Here is a 21413-nt window from a genome sequence, read left to right on the forward strand (position 1 = left end):
CCCCAAAACCAGTGGGCAGAGGCCCCAAAACAAGTTTTCTCTCTCCTCAGTATCAGGACCATTCAACCTCTCCCAGCAGAACAAAGGGGACAAGGTTTTTATTCAAGACTGTTCCTGGCTCCCATAAAAAAGAACTCTTGGCGTCCTATCCTGGACCTGTCTATTCTCAACACCTTTCTGGTGGTTCCAAAATTCAAAATGCCTAACTCTTCAACAGTTTCTTCCTATGCTAGCCAAGGATGCCTGGCTGGCAACTTTAGACTTAAAAGAAGCTTACCTGCACATCCCAATAAGGGAATCCTGCAGAAAATACCTACGCTTCAGGGCAGGCTACATGCACTATCAGTTCTCTGCACTTCCCTTTGGCTTATCTACTGCACCCAGGGTATTCACAAAGTGCCTAGCTCCAGCCATTGCATTTTGCAGGCAGAGAAATGTTCAGATTTACCCATACTCAGACAATTGCCTGATTCAGGCAAAGAGTCAGGACTTGCTATTACAACACCTGGCATTTGTAAAGAGACTTCTAACTTCTCTGGGGTACACCATCAACGAGAAGAAATCACACCTATTACCCTGCCAACAGGGAGCAAGCTTGAACACAACTTCCCAGATGGCATTCCTCACGCCAGAGAAACAAGTTCGTTTGACAACCTACCTCAAACTACTGGCCACAAAAAAAACAGCTATCTGCAAGGAAAATCCTGCAAGCCCTGGGATTCATGGCCTCTTGCATTCTGTTAATTCCATATGCAAGACTGCATATGAGGAAACTTCAGTGGTATCTAAAAAGTCTATGGTGTCAACATTCTCAGGACCTGGAAACAAAGATTCCTATCATTCCTTGTCTAAGGGCAGAGTTCCTTTGGTGGGCAGAGGCCTGCTACCACAACAAGGGACTCACTTTCACTCTACTCCCTGCCACCCAAACCCTAACAGCAGACGCATCAGACTATGCATGAGGGGCTCACATGGCAGGACAGTGCATTCAGGGCAAATGGAACCCAAAACAGATGCACCTGCATATCAATCAGAAAGAAATGTTAGCTGTACAAAATTACAAAATGCTCTGACAGCCTTCAAAGACCTTATTCTTCCAGGACAAGTATTGGTAAAGCCAGATAACACCACAGTTATGTGGTACATAAACACAGTTATGTGGTACATAAACAAGCAGGGGCGAACCCATTCCTACCCACTCTGCAGACTAGCCATGGCTCTGTGGAACACAGCCTTGAGCTACCAGGTGAACCTACAAGCTCCGTTCCTGCTAGGCAAACTAAATTCACTTGCAGACGATTTAAGCAGAAATCTCATGGACCCACACAAATGGAAACTGGAACCCAAAATATTCAAGCTCTTGAGTGGGGGACACCAGAGGTAGACCTGTTTGCCTCTAGGGTTGCCACCAGAGATGGACCTGTTTGCCTCCCCTCAGAACTACTAATTGAACAAATAATGCACCAGAATTTCCCACAGTCCAGCATGGAAAGTGGATGCCCTGTCCTTTTCCTGGGAAAGCCTCTCAGTTTATGGCTTTCCCCCTCTGCCTCTCCTCTTGAAGGTTCTACTAAAGATCAAACAGGGCAAGCCAAAGACAATACTGATTGCACCAGACTGGCCATGCCAGCACTGGTATCCCCTTTTGCGCAGTCTGACAGTGCTACAACCTTGGCACCTGCCTCAGACCCCTTCCCTTCTGTCCCAGCAGGCGGACCAGATTCTGCACCGTCAGCTTCAAACCCTCAACCTTGCAGCCTGGCTAATTCTCTGAGCTCAACTCCAGCAACCCTAAGTAAGCAGGTGCTGGATGTCATTCTTGAGGCAAGGAGGCCTAGTACTAGAAATTCCTATTCAGAAAAGTGGAAAAGATACTGTTCCTGGAGCTAGGCTCCAGAGATGGGCACAGTGGTGCCCAGCTTACCTCCTATTCTAGATTATTTAACAGAAATGCTTCACAAGAGCCTATCTTTCTCTTCAATTAAGATTCATGCCTCTGCCATATCAGCACATTATAATACTGAACCACCCCTCTTCTCTCATCCCCTGCTAAAACAATTCCTTAGAGGGGCCAAAAATTTAAGACCCACCAGGAGAGCTCCCACTCCAGCCTGGGACCTTAACTTTGTATTGGAAAAACTCACTCTTCCCTCCTTTGAACCAGCTGCTACAGCAGAGTTGAAATTCCTTTCTTGGAAAACAGCTTTACTTCTAGCCATCACTTCAGCAAGAAGAGTGTCTGAACTGCAGGCCCTAATGGCAGTGGAACCCTTCACTATCTTCCATGTGGATAGGGTTTCCCTCAGGACTAATCCATCCTTTATGCCCAAGGTGATTTCTAGTGTGGCTCTAAACCATTCCATTCATTTGCCTACTTTTTTCCCTAATCCTCAGAATAAAGGGGAAAGGATACTGCATTTGCTGGACATACATAGACAGCTTAGATTCTATTTGGACAGGACAAAGCCTCTCAGAAAATCCGACCAGCTGCTAGTTAGCTTTGCTGCAGGGGCAGAGAGGGAAGGCCATTTCAAAGCAAACCATTTCCAAATAGATAGCACATTGCATCCATTTCTGCTACAAACACCACAGAAAACTTACCCCACAGGGGATAAGAACACACTCCACCAGGGCTGCATCTACCTCTACTGCATTTCTCAGAAGAGTCCGTACCAGGGACATCCTGGAAGCTGCAACCTGGAGCTCTGTACATACTTTCACCAAGCATTACCATCTGCCTATCTTTTCTAAATCCAGAGCTGGATTTGCCACAACACTCTTATAGGGCCATATTGATAGCCCTAATGCTCTTTAACTACCTCCACCCTTCCTTAGCTTTGGGAATCAACCCAAATGTGATGACTGCAACAGTGAAACACTAAGAATATAGTATAGTTGTGTATACTTACCATAAATGTAGATGTTCAAGTGTATTCACTGTTGCAGTCCTGGTTACCCTCCCTCCAGCCCCCTGACTTCTCTTGACTTTTACCTTTCCTCTTTGTTTGGCATATACTATATCATGTGTATTTGTTTTTTGCTGGGGGTGTTCCATACCATATAATTGCTTCCTGTTGTGGGGGCACCTGACATCTGGGGCAAGAAAAACTGATGTAATGGTGTCGGCTGCATGTTTTATATCCATGATGACCTGATGTCATGGAAGAAGCGACAGCATCAGACGCAGAAGTCTGAAGACTCTGGTATTCAGGCTGACTGAGGGCTACCTGCAGGCAGATAACCCAAATGTGATCACTGCAACAGTGAATACACTCTAACATCTACATTTATGGTAAGTGTACACAACTGTACTTTCTCCCTCCTTCTGACACTCTGAGAGAAGATTCCATATCCTTCCACAAGAAGTAGGTTTTCTCAGACAAGTCAAGGCATCTGTCTTCTACACCCACCTAGCCCACCCTCAAGTTAACTGCCTGAAGGATTGGGTTTTGACACCAAGGACTGCATCCTATCTCCAGAACTTGCTTCCCATACTAAGGGAAGCAAGAAAGCCCAGTACTGGGAAATTGTACCTGGCAAAATGTAAAAGATTTTGCTTGGTGTCACAGCAGTAACACTAACCCTTCTCCGACAGACATCAACTCTGTCTTGCAGTACCTGTCAAGCCTCTTTGGACTAGGGATTTCTTATTTCATTATTAAGGTACATGCATCTGCAATATCAACCAGCCTGCACAGTGCATCACCTACCTTCTCACACCCCAACATGAAACTTTTTCCTAACAGGGCTGATTCACTTGAGACCACCCAAAGGAACCCTGTTCCAGCTTAGGATCTAATTCATGTGTTAGGAATACTAACTTTGCCCCCCCCCCATGGACTATTGCCACTGCCTCTGTAAGATGTTCACCTGGAAGATCACTTTTCTTATAGCTGTTCCATCAGTTAGTAGAGTTTCTGAGCTACAAGCCCTCTTATGTAACAAAAAAAGCCCTCTTGTGTATATAAAAAAAAATCCTTTATGTCTAAGATGGTGTCAAGACTTGCTTTTCAACCAAGCTATCCACCTATCAGTCTTCGACCTAAATCCACATAACAGGGTACCACAGAACAGGGTGCAGCAAGTCCTCTAGTCACTGGATGTGCACAGGCAGATCAGGTAAACACCTAATAGAGCAGAACAGGTGCTGGAGGCTTTCACAGAGTCTCCAAACAAGGCAGTTCAAAATGGATAACTGCATTATGTTGTTACTCATACCATGTACCTAGACATATTAAAGCCCACTCTTCCAGACATGGGGGTGACTGCCAATGCTTTCCTCAAAGGAGTCTCCACCCAGGCCATCCTAGAGGCAGCTGCATGGAACTCCATGCATACCTTTACAAAACACTATAACCTAGACAGTGTCGCCAGGGCTACAGCTACTGCCATCCTGCAAAATCTTGTTTTGTAAGGTCGTCCAGATGACTAACCACCCAATCTTTAGCTTTGGGAGTCCTTCCAAGAATCAGTACTGCAACATTGTCAGTGAAGATTATAGTACAGTTGTGTCAAACATGCCATTATTTTAGATGTTCAAGTAGATCAGTGTTGCAGTACATACTTCACCCTCTAATCCCTCTGTCTGCTGACCACTTGTCTCTCCCTTGCTAGGTGCAAGGGATAAAGGAGTGTTTTTTGCAGATGGTCTTCTTGTCTCCATCCTCCCATCTGTGCCTCCTATGTATTTTCTACCTTCTCACTTAAATTCAGACAGCTGGGGAAGCTGTGCCATCCTCAGGCATCAGACTGCTTGTTCAATGCTTAGAAAGACCTAAGAGGAGGCCAATGACTCCCTTATTTATACCTTGACATCCATATGTCAGTCTTCAGACATTGATTGGCTAGAGATGATGTCGAGAGTCAGTTGTGGGCTTCTGCATGATAGGAAAACCCAAGAGTCACTACTGCAACATTGACCTACTCGAAAGTCTGAAATTATAGTAAGTGGAATACAACTGTATTTTATTTCTACTATAGGTATTACACTATAGCCTTAGTTACAATGTGAAAAGATGCAGGAAAAAAAGTTAGAGTAAAACTAAATTTCTTTATTTGATCGTGGTTTTTGTTCAGACAATCACTGGATGAAAATCATTGCTTAAAAAAACTTTAAAATGCACCTCAGAGTATCTAGAGCTCTCATGGCTTAATAACATTTGTTTCCTCCACAGTTATCAGAGTGCAGTCTTGCTTAGACAGGACATATTGAATGAATAAACCAAGATGGGTTGTTTGGGGTGGGGGCCACCATTGGAGCCTTTTCGCCTTGGGCACCATTTCATCATTTCATCTAAGGTCCTAATTGTTCCATGAGGATTTTTAGCAGGTTTTTAAGGCGGCAAGAAAACCTACAACTAGAAAATGTTGTTTACAAGTGACAGAGATTTTCTATGTGGTGCCTAACCAGTTACCAAACAATCTAAAAGAGTTTTACCTTTGTTTTGAAATATTTGTATTAGCTATTTAGAGATAGAAGCATATGACAAACTAATACCATCAAAGTGCATCTTGTAGCCATCTCATTTTGTCTGCCCATGGATCACAGTGTTTCACCTCTTTTTGTGGTTAAACAGTTTATGAAAGGAGTGTTGCATGTAAGCCCCCTCAGAAACAAATCCCTCCTCCTTGGGAATTCAGCTTTGTTCTTGGAAAATTCATAGGTTCATAGGTAAGTACTAGGCCAGATGCCATTGCTGTCCATTTTAAGCCTAGCCTGTGTTACTTTTTTATGCTCAGATTAACCTATCCCATTTGGTTAGCATTTGACCATACCCATTCCATGGTTGATAATTACATATTACCCCTAATGAGAATAACTGGGATCATACTATAGATAATTTGAGGGCACCCATGCATGGAAGAAAGCATTTAGGAGCTGCCTTTGTCCATTAGAAGTACAGGGGTTAGAGAGACCGGATGGCTTAGTGGTTAACGTCTTCGCCTCCCGTGCAGAAGGCACAAGGTTCGACCCTGACCTCTGACCAGTGCCTGTTTGGAGTTTGCATGTTCTTCCTGTGTCTCTCTGGGGTGTCTCCCATGTCTGAAAAACATGCTGAGTGTTTCCATCTCAAACTCACCAATGAATGGCGCTGCGGGCAGCAGAACAGACTCTACATGGTGCCCTGTAGGGGGAAGAGTTGTACAGACCAGCCACTTTGGGCATCTACTGTGGTGCAGAGTGTCCTCAAGATAGGAGAACATGGATCACCGACTGCTCGCCGTGGCAGGGTTAGCCACTCGACAGTGTAAAATATAGCATGGGTGGTTACCGGTGATAAGCGGGTTGAGGACCTGTCCTACTCTGACCCATCCCATGGACCCTTGCTAATGGTGGGAGGGGTATATGTGCCCCTGTTGGCCAGTGTGTGCCTGCCATAAAGCCCAGCAGCCCTAGGTCAATAAGCTACTGGCTGGCTGGTGTCTAGTTGCCCAGCCAGGGTTACCTGGGATCGCTCTGTTGAGCGAAAGCTGGATGTAAAACCAACCAACCTGCCAAACATGAACTGAGAATTGCTATGCTTAATGTAGGTTCACTGACAAGGACACAGCTTGGAAGTGGATGACATGATATGGTGGAGGCTGGACATATGTATCCAGGAGACGAGCTGGAAAGGCAATGCAGCAAAGTCATAAGATCACATACAAGAGTAGTCAACATGCAACTCTGGTAGACTTCCTCCTAGTAAGGAAAAGGCACTGGGGTAGAATTCATGATTGCAAAGTCATCCCCAGTAAAACAGCTGGCCCACAGCATAAACCACTAGTTGCCACAATCATCTGTGAGCAGTGGTCAGAGAAGGCTATAAGGTCAACAGAGACCAGGGTGAAGACCAGGAAGCTGACTGTTGTGAAAGTACAGTAGTTCAAGGAATTACTCCAGGCTCTAGCACCCCAAGAAGAGGAGGAAATAGGTGGAGTTGAAGAAGAATGGCAGCTCCTAAAAACAGCATGTGTTATGACTACAGAAAAGATATGTGGCCAAGCCAGATATGGAAATAAGGTACATAAGGAAAGCTGGTGGTGGAATGCAGAAGTCCTCAAAAGAAAGGGGGAGTGTAGAAAGAAGTGGGAGACAGAAAAGACTGACCAGGCTAGAAAGGACTACTGGTTGGCTAACGAATCTAAGAAAGAAGTTGCAATAGCAAAGACTAGGGCATTAGAGGCACTGTAACACCTTCTGAAAAGTGACTCGTAAGGGGCACAAAGAAACTATATCAGGTTGCAAGGCAAAGACAGAAAGATAAAGAAGATAGTCAGACACCCTTCATTAGGGATGCCAGCAACAACCTGCTCACCAGTCCAGAGGGCATCAAAGGCAGATGGAAGGAGTATTTTCAGCAGCTTCTGAATGAAGAAAACCCCACAGAAGCTGTACTGCCCCAGAAACCGCCTACGATGAGAGAAGAGGAGGAGCCCACCCTAGAAGTAGTAGGAACAGCACTAACTAAGATAAAGTCGGTGAAAGCAGCAGGCTCAGATGAGGTCACAGCAGACATGATAAAGACGCTGGGTGAGATAGGGGAGAAATGGCTTTTGAAGGTACTAATAGCAGTGTGGCGAGAAAGACATATCCCAGATGACTGGAAAAAAAAGCATACTTGTGCCAGTGTACAAGAACAAAGGGAGCATCCACAACTGTGGGCAGTACAGAGGCATCAAACTCCTATCACATTGCATGAAACTTCTGGACAGGGTGACTGATAAATGGATACAATACGCAGAGTAGTAGAATGTGAGATGGGAGATGAGCAGTTTGGATTCAGATCATCAGGATGCAGTCCAATTGACTCAATGTTTGCATTGAGACAGATACTTGAGAAGAAGCTAGAGATGAGAGAGTTCAACTGGGCATTCCTAGACCTGGAGAAAGCGTATGACAGTATCTCAAGAAAGCTGATCTGGGCAGTACTGCGGTGGTTTGAAGTCCCAGAAACATTGGTAGAATTAGTACAGGCTATGTACAAGGACCCAATGACTCGAGTACAAACAGTGTTTGGCCTCACAGAGGGTTTCCCAGTGGGAGTGGGTGTACATCAGGATTCAGCTCTGAGCCCATTGCTGTTCATATTGATGATGGACTACATTAGCAAACAGGTTGGAGGGGAGGGATCAACAAAGCTGCTGTATGCAGATGATGTGGCAGTACAGGCAGACTCTGAACTAGAACTTCAGCAAAGGATAGCAGAATGGAATGCAAATCTGAAGGCACATGGGATGAAACTAAGCACAGATAAGATGGTGATAATGGCAGCAGATTGGGGAAATCAGAAGAAGCTGAGAATAGAGATAGAAGGGAAGATGGTAGAATAGGTAAACGGCTTCAAGTGTCAGAGAGGGGTAGTTGAGGAGAAGGGTAGTCTGAATGAAGAAGTCAAAACTAGAATCAGAGGGGCTGCAGCCAACTGACAATAGAGTATCAGGTGTAGCTTATGACAGAAGAATGCCAAAGAAGCTGAAAAGGAAGGTGTACAAGACAGTGGTGCGATCAGTACTACCGTATAGTACAGAAACCTGGGCAGTAAAGGGAGAACAGTTGAAGAAGCTAGAGGTGATGGAAATGAAGTGCCTGAGAAAGGTGGTAGGATGCACAATGTGGGACAGGCGAAGAAATGAGGACATAAGAGCAGAAGCCAAAGTAGTTCCAATTGCAGAAAAGATCAAAGAGAACAGATTACAGTAGTTTGGCCACATGTGTAGAAAAGCAGAAGACAATCTGGTGAGGAAGATTTGGGACAGACAGGAAGAAGGTAAGAGGAAGTGAGGCTGTCCAGCAAAGAGGTGGATGGATTGTGTGAAAGAAGATCTGCGACAGTCTGGCATGAGTGTTGACGGCAGGACTGTGGCACTGAATTGAGAGAGTTGGCAACAGTTAACACGACACCCCGATCCCATGTAGAAAAAATGGGAAAAAAGGAGGCTGCTGCTGCTGCTGATTGATAGTACAAGGGGTAGTCCTGGAATAAATTCTGTTTCACATCCATAGAACCGAGTTGTGCTTGAAGTGGACAGGGATGAACTTTTTTTTTATGTGGATGGAGAGTCTGTTCTAGAGGAGTGGTATTCACTGTGAGGTATACCTGTCCCTCTAAGCCATTCTGTTGATGTTGCAGAAGAGGTTTAGATCATAGATTGAGTATTTCTGATGCCATTTGACTTGCTGATGCCATTTGACTTGCTCATGTCCAGTAAATCCATCAGTATTGGGTCAGAGGATGCCTTGTATGTCAGAAAAAGCTCACCTCTTAGCAGTCTGTAGTACACAAAGTATGACGGTCGGTCCATGTAGAGCATGTTGTTTAGGCTTTGTATTCTTTTAGTAAGGCATCTTTGTGGGTGTCCCAGTTGTTGCACGTGACTGGACATATACATGTCAGAGATGGCAGCGTATTCAATGATTGGCCTAATGAGAACCGAGTAAATGTAACCTGACTAAATAAACTGAGTTGCTGAGTAAGTAAATTGACCTTGCCTCCTTTTGAACTTGCCCCTTGGGCTGATTTATGGTTCATTACTTGGAAGACTGTTTTATTCACTGCTCTGACATCTGCAAGATGAGTCTCTGAGCTGCATGTTCTCATGGTGGGCCAACCGTGTCTCCTTTTTCACAAGGACATGGTGGTGTTGCACACAAATCTGTCAAGCATACCTAAAGTTGTTTCTGAATTTACCTCAAATCAAGCCATCACTATCCCAGTGTTCTATCCTGATGCAAAAAAAAAAGGGAAGAAAAGATTCTGCATACTTTGGATTTACTCAGTCAACTCTGGGATTACCTTGACAGAACAAAGCCCTTTAGGAATGCAGAACAGTTGTTTGTCTCCGTTACATGAGCTGAGAAAGGTCAGTCTGTCTCCAAACAAACTATTTGCATGATGGTTGTCCTTTGATATTGTTTCTGTTACTCTCTCCATGGTGAATGTCTTCCAGGCAAAGTTAAGGCTTCCAGGACTAGGACCTTCTCCTCTCTGATGGTATATTGGAAAGGGGTGGACTCCAGAAGCAACCTAGTCCTGTGATTGTCCCTTCACAAAGCACTACAAATGGATTCCTTTTCAAGATCCAGAACAGGCTTTGCTAGGACCATTCACTAGGGGCTGCTAGATCTTTATCTTTCCACCTCCCATGTAGGGTAGGCTTTGGGATCAACCCAAAATTCCTCTGAGGCAGTGAGAACGGTGAACAAAGTACAGTTGCACAAGTCCAACGTACCTGTAACAAATGTTTGAATTACTCGCTGCCTCAGGGGCCGCACCCACCTGCCATAATTTATCATCATCCTCCTTTTTCTTCATGGGGTCAGGGTGTCGTGTTAACTGTTGCCATCTCTCAAAATTCAATGCCACACTCCTGCCTTCTTCAACACTCTTGCCTGACTGTCACAAATGATCTCTCTCGCAGTCCATTCACCTCTTTGCTGGATGCCTTGTTTCTTCTTACCTTCTTCCTGTCTGTCCCAAATCTTCACACGATTATCTTCTGCTTTTCTGCATTGTGCGTGAACCACCATAATCTGTTCTCTTTGACCTTTTCTGCAATTGGAGCTACTTTGGCCTCTGCTCTTATGCCCTCATTTCCTCGTCTGTTCCACAGTGCATGTCCTACCACTCTTCCCAGGCAGTTCATTTCCATCATCTCTAACTTTCTCATCTGCTCTGCCTTTTTTGCCCAGGTTTCTGTACCATACAGTAGTACTGTTCACACCACTATTTTGTGCACTTTACTTTTCAGCTTCTTTGGTGTTCTGTCATACACAGCACCCAATACACTATGCCATTTGGCTGCAGCCCCTCTGATTTTAACTTTGACTTCTTCATTCAGACTTCCCTTCTCCTCAACCAACCCTCTCGGATACTTGAAGCTATTAACCTGTTCCACTATCTTCCCTTCTGTCTCAATTCCCAGCTTCTTCTGATTTCTTCAATTTGCTGCCATTACCACTGTCTTATCTGTACTTAGTGACATCCCATGTGCCTTCAGTTTTGCATTCCATTCCCCCATTCTTTGCTGAAGTTTTTGCTTGCTCAGAGTCTGCCTATAATGCCAAATCGTCTGCATACAGCAACTCTGTTGATCTGTCCCCTCTGACTTGTTTGCTAATGCAGTCCATCACCAGTATGAACAGCAGTGGGCTCAGACCTGAACCCTGGTGCACACCCATTCCCACTGGGAACCCCTCTATAAGACAGAACATTGTTCGTACTTGAGTCATTGGGCCCTTATACATAGCCTGCACTAATTCTGCCAGTGTTTCTGGGACTTCAAACCACTGCAGTACTGCCCAAAGCAGCCCTCTTCAGACTCTCTCCTCTTCTCTAGCTTCTTCTCAATGATCTGTTTGCCTGCAAACATTGGGTCAGTTGTGCTGCATCCTGATCCGAATCCGAACTGCTCATCTCCTGTCTTACTTTCTACTACTCTACGTATCCATTTATCAATCACTCCCAGAGCTGCAACTATGTTCACTTCACATCTTGGAATCGACTGGAACTCTATTAGGTCTTAAATATTAGTGTGTCTGAGTCTAAACTTGTAATGTTATTAATAATAATATTGTTTAAAATGTAATTATGTTAGAACTAAAGCAGTTTGAGAGTTAGATATTTTACTGTCAATGAGTAGGATTAACATTTTTGAAAATTATTGTACTCCACTTACTATGCACATTCCCTATCCTAATTAATAGATGGCTGTTTTCTTGTATGTTCACCACAGTTTGCCAGTTTATCGGAAAAAAAATAGCTGTCCTAAACCCTCCCTATTGAGTTAAGTCACCCAGCTGGTGGCATTTGTTCTCCCAACTTAAACGTTTTCTATTTAGGCACAGTGTAGATGCTGTCTTACCTGCTTTGTATGCTAAAAAATGTTCTTATGCTCCTAGTCAAAAGTTAAAAAGTCAGATTTACCTCAGCATAACCTTAGAGCATATGCTGTTATTTTTTCATCTCGTATGATACCAGCTACCATCTACCATCTGACTAGAAAAAAAGTGTCAGAATTTCAGCTAATGTTTTGTCTCTTGGTCTTTGCTACAGAAGTTGAAACACAGTAGCTATTTGTTTAACAACCCGTATTTTGTTAATGCTCTTTGAATCACTTTGTTTCCAAGTTACACTGGCATAACAATATGTGCACTATTAGCTGATGACAAGTTATTGGACCAGGCTGAACAGATTTCCTATTTAGGTTGAAGGGCACTTTTTATGTATGTACCAACTGAAACAGGCTGTAATATCTGGTTATGTCAAAAGTTAAATTGCCAAGTGAAGAAAGTAGATGTATGGCAAATTAAAATGTATATTGGTTTAAAGTCTTAGGGGTTTCTCTGATGCAGTTCATCACAAAGCTCACCAGCAAAAGTTGGACAAATGTATTTACTGGTCTGTTATTGGCCTGATATTCTTGGAGAATGTCAGTCAGTCCTCTCAAGGCAGCTGCTACTCATTTAAAATCTGTGAAGCTAAGTAAGATACAGCTTCTGTTTTACTGCTACATTTAGGTTCACAGGTTCATAGGTTGGTACTAGGCTATCAGCCCTAGGGCCTATACAAGCCTAGCCATAACAATTCCCTGGCTATTTCTTCCCACACTATATTTACTTCCCTGGACTCCTGTCTAGCAGGGCAACTGACATGATCCCCAGGGTGAATTTCCTTTCTCCCATCCAATCATCAAGGTTCCTTTTGAAGAGGGCCAGAGAGGCACTCTGCTTGACATGTATGGACAATCTATTCCAGAGTCTGGAGAGTCTCTGGGTCAGGAACCTATCCCTCCAGCATGTTTTGTTTATTGTGATGACAAGGTTTAGATCCCTGGAGCGTGTTGCTCTGAGTGATTGGGATTTCTTTAAGTGTAGCATGTCCAACAGCTCTGGGTTTGACATGGCCTTGTATGTTAAGCAGAGATAGTCTCTGCGTAGACGATATGCGACAGAGTATAGCTGGAGTTTTTTAAGGGGGTCAGCATAGGGCATCTGCTTTAGGCCTGTGATTCTTTTAGTGAGGTATTTCTGCGGCCTTTCCAGTTGTTGCAGATGTCTTGAGAGGTACATACCAAACGGGGCGTTGTATTCTATAATGGGTCTAATGAGGGATGAGTACAGTGGGACAATGACCTCCTTTTTTCTGGATGAAAAGCCCTTAGTGATGAGGTGTGCCACATAGAAGGATTTCCTGACTGTTGTGGCGATGTGGTTATCGAAGGTGAGACCACTGGTCCACCTGTGTCCCTAAGTCTCATCACGCTTTCGGTGTTTAGTGTACTGCCACCTATATGGTAATTTACGGATACATGTTTTTTCCCAAAGGGGGATAACTATACATTTCTTGGCATTGAGCTTGAGCCCATGGCTCTGGCACCAAGCATCTGTTTCTGTAAGGCCCTTTCATAGAGTATCCACATCATTTGGGGATTCAATAATGGCTCCCAGTTTGCAGTCATCTGCAAACTTTGTTAGCCAGAGTCCCTTAGTGTTGGCCTGAACTTCAGAGAAGTAGATGCCAAACAAGAGCGGTCCCAAGACTGAACCCTGAGGTACTCCACTTGTCACTTGTCTGGAGCTGGATTTGGAGTCGGCTACTTTTACAGTGTGGGTTCTTTCAGTAAGCCAGTTAGCAACCCATTGGGTGACGTAGGGATTAATGCCCAGTTTAGTAAGTTTATCTATGATTCCAGAGTGGGGAATGGTGTCAAAGGCCTTGGCAAGGTCTAGATAGGCTGTGTGGACCACCTTACCCTTGTCCATGGTTCTGGAGACTGATTTGAAGAAGTCAGTCAGGTTCAGGAGACAAGATCGGCCCTTCACGAACCCAAACTGGGTGGGGTCCAGTGTTTGAAGGTTGCTAATGTCTTTGTTTATAAGTTCCATGATAATACGCTCCATGGCCTTGCAGATAAGGCCAGTTTTTGAACAAAATAAATTTTGAAGCCAGTAGCTGCTGTCCAGAATGTGCATTTCTGGGAGCAGAACATGGTCATATGTTATGGTAATGCAATAAGTACAACAAATGTGGAAAGTAACACTTTCAGGAGCAAAGTGTGAATAATGTCTGAATATTTGACTCTCAAGAAATTGTTTTGCATTTGGGCATCTTTCATCATGGCATCATCATGGATGTTAAAGATGCAGTCATTATAATGACTTTTATTTGATTTCTTGTTACTGCTGAGATAGTAGAACAATCCGCTACCTCTAAATCTGATGAATGGCGAGAGCAACTGAGCATGTAATTGTGTATCTATCCTTTAACAAGATAAAATGGCCAGCTTCTGCATTAGTTGTACTACATAATATTTACAGCAACTGACTGTTTTTATTGTGACTACAGGGTTTGGGGGTCAACAAATGGGGTGTTTAGGTTTCAGGGGGATGTGGCATTTGCTTGTCACGCTGTTATGCACTGCTGAAGCTGAATTATTAGGACCTGATTAACATTGCATCTTATTTTCTCATCTCAAAAGCATCTGACTCGAGGACAGTCAGTCTTTCTTTTGATTGTAGTACCTCTTGTCTGACTCTAGTCCATAATTTTTTATTTAGTTTTTCTTTAGTCATTGTAAAACTTAATAAAGCATATTGATTACAAAAATGCAGTGGTAAAATAATATAAGTGGTAGACAAAAGTACTTTTTGTAATGTTTGAGCTGCACACTAAAATGAGTTAAATGGCTTAGACTGGAGTAAACCTTAGTAGCATGTTTATGCTTATAATTGTACATATTAGTATGGGCACATATACCTAGAAATTAATTAGTATCTTGCTTATCATTAGACTTGAAATCTGCAGAGTATATCTGCTAGTAGAGTTTTAACATTTGTCTTTATGCTTTGTTTTTCAAAGGTGCAAGATTGCTGCTGATCTAACAATGAGTAAGAGACATACATACGCTGCACAGTGTGAAAAGTGCAATGCTCACATTAGTGCAATGTTTCGGCCCAGCATGCTTCATCAGTATTCTGCTGTTGTGGGCTATCTTGATTTGCAAGGTGTTTCTCCTGTAGACCTTGTCTTAAAGGACAGTTACTTCATAGTAGGCTGCTTGAACTGCTCCAGTGAAGAACCAATACAGGTAAAATAATTTTAACACTTAACTTTTTTGTGTAATTAAACTATAACATGGGAGGCAGGAGAACTTCAGTTTTCTGTGATAGTGTCAGTGTTTAGACTGGACTGTTGTGCAGTATAAAGCAATGAGTTATTCTGCTGTACCTACTGGTAACAGCACTAAATCTCACTGCATGCACTGTGCACACTTGTTAGAAGTGGTTTATGTACAGTGTTTCATTGTTCATTCAAGGGTAGATTCTGGAAATTGCTATTTTTTGCAAATGCTCACTGAAAACTGGGACACTACATAAACAAGGTGGCCTGTGTCACTTTGCCCATGGTCATGCACATGCTCATATGCTCACCATTGAAGGAAAAGTACTGAAAATGTCAGAATTGTATTTAACAAAACCACTAGGTGGCAGCATAGTCTGAAAGGTGGTAGAATACATACAGTCAGCTATTTAATCCTGTCTGAGATTGAAGAGAATGTGATAGAAATTATGGCAGGCCATTCTAAATAGTTATTCATTGTCATCTGTTTGTGACTAATGCAGATGATTTTCTTTGAACATTATTTTAATGTCTGTATAAAATGACTGAAAAAAGTACTGAGTTCAACCTGAAAGCATGCTCTCTGTAAATAAAATTAATTTCTGCAGACAATTGTGGGTCTGATTCCAAATGACTTGCTCTCAATGTAAGTGGCTTTCTCCTCCAAGTCCAGCGTGATTCCTGAAAGACTTGTTCTAGGTGTAAGTGACCTACTTTGATTTTGGTGCAATGCCCATCTGTAAAATAGTATTCCAAAAGACTTCTTCTCGGAGTCATCAGTTTCCTATTTGCCATGTCTTAATCATGTATGGTATCCCTGCAAATGGTTAAAAACTTTGGTATCCCTGCAAATGGTTAAAAACTTTGGTATCCCTGCAAATGGTTAAAAACTTTGGATGTCACTGTTGCAGTCATTACATTCGGGTAATCTGCTGGCAGGTTGCCCTCAGTCTGCCTGAATTCCAAAGTCTTGGGTCCTGCGTCGGTTGCGGTCTCCTCTTCCATGACGTCAGGTCGTCAGGGGTATAAAACAAGCAGCCAACACCATTTTCTTTAGTCTTTCTTGTCGCACGGTGCCCGAAGCAGAAGCATTTCACAAGTGCCAGTCGGCCGACTCCTGAAATATTCGAGTTAGAGTTTCAGAACCAAAGTCTTCACTAAAGCTAAGTACCCCGTTGGGGAAACTTTTTTCTTGCTCCAAAACCGATATCAGAAAAAGTTAATAATTTTATTACGTATGGGAAGCAAATACCTCATAAGGATTTCCATTTATACTGTATTCCTTGCCTAGGCCCTGATCACAGCGTGCCTGGCTGTCAGTTTTGCGCTAGATTTAACCAACACACTATTAAGCGTCTGTATATTTTTGCCTCAAAGTATTTTGGAAACAGATTTAACTACCCAGAAATGTCATCGGATAGCAATCTGACTACCAGAGTACATAAAAAACGCAAAGAAAAGGACAGAGACAGACAGTCGAGGTCCAAAACTGACGACGAAGCTTCTCCTAAGCCAGTCGCTGGTTCGCTGGTACTCGGGCGCTTTCACAGCCCCTGATACCCGCTACTTTAGAGTCACAGGCCCCTACCAAGACCCATGTGGAGTCCGGCATGCTGCAAGATACTCAAAGTATTGGACCCACGGATTTATCTCCCTCTGATGGGTCTGGAGCCGCTGAGCAGGCACCGGCTTCTGGGGGTGCATTCAGGCCTTGACATTTTTATATCAAGCCAACGACAGCTGCAAAACCAAAGACAAAAGCAACTTCTAAAACTAAAAATGATGCATGAGCCATGTGCACAGGCTGCTATGCCTAAAAAACAGATGATCAAAATGGCTGAAGACCTTATTACCTTGATCAGGGGTTCCTATCCCCCTCCTGATAAGAGGCTTAGGCAAGACCCTGATTATGAATCTTCAGATCAGGTTTCTATTTCTTCTGATTCCTCTTCTGATTATGAATTTATCTATACCTCCCTATCAGGATTCTGATGCAGAGGAGTCTCTACCATCTGCATCACCTCCTGAGGATTATTCATTTGGAGAAACTTTGCATACTTTGAGGGAGCATTTTCACTGGGAGAGTCAAGATTTCTCAGAATCAAAAAAGAGGGTCCGGGATTTCCTTCTCCCTCAGCACAGGCCTTTAGCCATACCCCCTGTTTTAGATATTGTGGATGATGTGTTTTCAGAGTCAAGCTTAACCCTGACTCTGTACCTCCAGCTCCGAGCAGCCCTGACAGATATTACAGGGTCCCTGACTCACACACATTTTTATTTAGAATCCCTGCTGCTGATCCTGAAACTATTTCACAGGGTCCAAAGGGAGTTAAGGCCTCAATGGCAAAAAATCCTACCCCCTCTGACAGAGATTCAAGGGCACTGGATAGATGGGGGAAAAAAGGTTTATACATCTGCAACCTTGGCAATTAGGACCTTAAACTGCCAATTTCATATGCTCAAGTATCAACAACATGTTATGGGATTGCTGAAACAGAAAATTATGTTGATTTCTGAATGTACAGAAAATAAAGAATTGGATGAATTATTGCATGCAGCTGAACAGGTTGGAAAGCATACTTTGCAATGTGGTTTTGATTCCTTAGAGGCCTCCTGCAGGACCGCAGTTACTGGATCTGTGATTAGGAGGCATGCCTGGCTAAAAGAGCAAAATTTGCCTGATCGTGTTAAAGCTAAATTACTGGATGCACCTTTTACAGCATGATACTCTGTTTGGTATTAAGGCAGAAGAGGTTTTAAAGAAAATGGAAGACAAAGCTAAGTCTATGCAAACTGTAAAAGACTTCTTACAAGTGCAAACACCAAGATTCAGTAGACACTGGCATACAAAAAATTGGTCCTTTCCTGTGTCAGACAGAGCTCAAAGGGGAAAGTCCAGATGCCCTAAGGGTTCCAGATACCAGGCACAATATTCTTACAGGTCAAAGCAATGGAGCGCTTCTACCTCCAAGTCTGGAGGAGATAAAGCGCAAACCTACAGAAAACAGTCCCAATGACTTCCCTCTGCCTTCACTAAGCACTTACCTTTTGGCAGCACCCTTAGGGGGAAAATTAGCACTTTTTGCTCAAAATTGGAAGTTAACTGTGGACAAGTGGGTGCTAAACATAGTATCACAGGGATACAGATTCCATTTCCATACTCTGCCAATGGCAAACGGTTGGCCGGATCTGCCAAAAAATCAATTGGCAGAGGCACAGAATCAGGTTACATCCCTCATGGATATGAGGGCCATTCATCCAGTACCAGAACAGGAAAAAGGGACAAGGTTTTTACTCGACTGTTCTTGGTACCCAGAAAGGATAAGGCCTGGCGGCCAATACTGGCTTTATAGATTTGAACACATACCTGGACATTCCAAAATTCAAAATGCTGACTTTGCAGCAGCTACTGCCCATGCTGGGCAAGAATGCTTGGCTGGTGACGTTAGACCTAAAAGAGGCATACCTGCATGTCCCAATAAGGCAATTGTGCAGAAGATACCTCAGATTCAAGGCTGGCTTAATGCATTACCAATTCTCTGCACTGCCCTTTGGCTTATCTACTGCGCCCAAGGTCTTTACAAAGTGCCTGGCACCAGTAATTGCTTTTTGCAGACAAGTATACAAATATATCCTTACTTGGACGACTGTCTCATTCAAGCAGAGAACAAGGACATTCTTCTTCAGCACCTGGCATTTGTGAAAAGGCTTCTAACATGCCTAGGGTACACAATAAACGAAAAGAAATCACAACTGGTACCCTCTCAAAAGATAACATTCCTGGGTGCAAGCTTAAACACAGTTGCCCAGATGGCTTACCTCACGCCAGACAAACAAAAGCAACTGACTGCTTACTTCAAACTGATGGCAACAAAAACCCAGTTATCTGCAAGACAAAGTCTGCAGGCTTTGGGCTTCATGGCATCCTGCATCCTACTGATTCCATATGCAAGACTGCATATGAGGAAACTTCAATGGTACCTAAAAAGTTTATGGAGTCAACATTGTCACAGTCTGGAAACAATGATTCCTCTCATTCCCTGCTTACAACCGGAGTTTCTATGGTGGGCAAAGGCATTTCACCAAAACATGGGATGGGCCTTCAATCTACCCCCTTCCAACCAAACCTTAACAGACGCATCAGATTATGCCTGGGGGGCCCACATGGTGGGAAGATGCATTCAGGGCATATGGACCCCAAAACAAATGCATCTACAGTTCAAGCAAAAAGAGAAGCTAGCTGTTCAAAATGCCCTAACAGCCTTCAAGGACTTACTTCATCCAGGACAACTACTGATAAAGACAGACAACACCACGGTCATGTGGTATATAAACAAGCAGGGGGGCACGCACTCGTACCCCCTTTGCAGATTAGCCATTGCACTGTGGGACACAGCTTTGACTTACCAAATACATCTTCAAGCTCAATTCCTGCCAGGAAATCAAAATACTCTGGCAGGCTATTTAAGCAGAAGCCTTATGGACCCTCACGAGTGGAAACTAGATCCACAAGTCTTCAGCATGATAAAGAAATGGGGGAGCCCGGACATAGATCTATTTGCCTCTCCTCAAAATTATCAGTTGAAAAGATTCTGCACAAGGACTTATCACAGACAAGCATGGAAAGTGGATGCCCTATCCTTCAGTTGGAAAAACCTATCAGTTTACGCCTTTCCTCCTCTGCCACTTCTTCCCAGGGTCCTACTAAAAGTTAGACAAGAGAAACCAAAGATGATGCTAATTACCCCGGACTGGCCCCACCAATACTGGTACCCAATCCTAAGGAACTTGTCTCAATACCCAGCTTGGACCTTACCTCAAAGACCTCAACTACTGTCCCAGCAAAACAATCTGATCCTGCACAATCAACTCAAGACACTGAACCTGGCAGCATGGCTGATCATGTAGTTATACAAACAACACCTCTCCGTAGTCATTTTGGAAGCCAGAAGGCCTAGTACTAGAAAATCTTATGCTGATAAATGGAAGAGATTATGTGCTTGGAATCGAGCACAAGGAACTGATATAGCAAAACCAAATATTCCTCAGATATTGCAATACTTGACTGAGATGCTTGACAAAGGCCTATCTTTCTTATCAATTAAAATCCATGCCTCTGCCATTTTGGCTCATTACAATACAGAGCCACCAATCTTTTCTCATCCTTTACTAAAGCAGTATCTTAGAGGAGCCAAAAATTTAAGGCCTCCTAAAAGATCACCGATACCTGCATGGGACCTCAATTATGTGTTGAAAAAGCTCACCCTACCTCCATTTGAACCATGTGCTACTGCTGATATAAAGTTCTTATCATGGAAAACCGCTCTGCTACTAGCAATTACTTCAGCTAGAAGAGTCTCAGAGCTACAGGCCCTCATGGCTGTGGAGCCTTTTTATCATATTTTACCCAGACAGGGTGTCTCTGAGGACAAATCCTTCATTTATGCCTAAGGTGGTTTCCAGTGTGGCCCTTACCGAAACTATTCATCTGCCAACCTTTTATCCAAATCCGCAGAACAAGGGGGAGAGAATTCTGCATTCCTTGGGACGTACACAGGCAGCTAAGATTCTACTTGAGCAGGACTAAAGCTCTAAGAAAAACAGAGCAATTACTAATGGCATATGCTGCAGGATCAGAAGGAAAGGCTATTTCAAAGCAGACTATTTCAAAGTGGATAAGCCACTGCATTTGTTTCTGCTACTTACACCATGGCAAACTTGTGCCCAAGGGCATTAGGTCTCATTCCACCAGAGCTGCAGCTACTTCAGCAGCCTTTCTCAGAGGAGTACCAACCAAAGACATTCTAGAGGCTGCTACTTGGAGTTCTGTTCACACCTTTACAAAGCATTATCATTTGCCTCTCTACTCTAAGTCCAGGGCTGGTTTTGCCACTGCAGTTCTGCAGGGCCTTATAGCCCACCTAATGCTTTTTAGCTCCAGCCTCCCATCCATAGCTTTCAGATTCTACCCAAATGTAATGACTGCAACAATGAAACATGAAGAACATAGTACAGTCATGTACACTTACCATAAATGTAGATGTTCGAGTGTATACACTGTTGCTGTCCAGGTTACTCACCCGCCATCACCCTTTCATTCTGGAGTTTCTTTCCTTCTCTATCTTCTATAACCTATGTGGTGTATTTGCTTGTAGATGAAGGTAAAGTTTGTATTGATGCATGTATATATAGTTTTTATATATATATTTTTGCTACATTTTTGGGGGCACCTGACATTGGGGGCAAGAAAAACTAAAGAAAATGGCATCGGCTGCTTGTTTTATACTCCTGATGACCTGACGTCATGGAAGA

General features: G+C 43.4%; 1 protein-coding gene across 1 annotated transcript in view; it reads left to right on the plus strand.

The window, feature by feature from the left end:
- Positions 1-21413, plus strand: part of LOC122806979 — a 388827-nt gene that overhangs the window by 194396 nt on the left and 173018 nt on the right. The window contains exon 7 of the mRNA XM_044077841.1: positions 14841-15069. Coding sequence (XP_043933776.1) covers positions 14841-15069 — 229 coding nt within the window. The remainder of the gene's footprint in view (positions 1-14840; positions 15070-21413) is intronic.

Source organism: Protopterus annectens, chromosome 7.part0 (assembly GCF_019279795.1).
Source record: "Protopterus annectens isolate FY-2018-M chromosome 7.part0, PAN1.0, whole genome shotgun sequence".
Classification (NCBI taxonomy): domain Eukaryota; kingdom Metazoa; phylum Chordata; order Ceratodontiformes; family Protopteridae; genus Protopterus; species Protopterus annectens.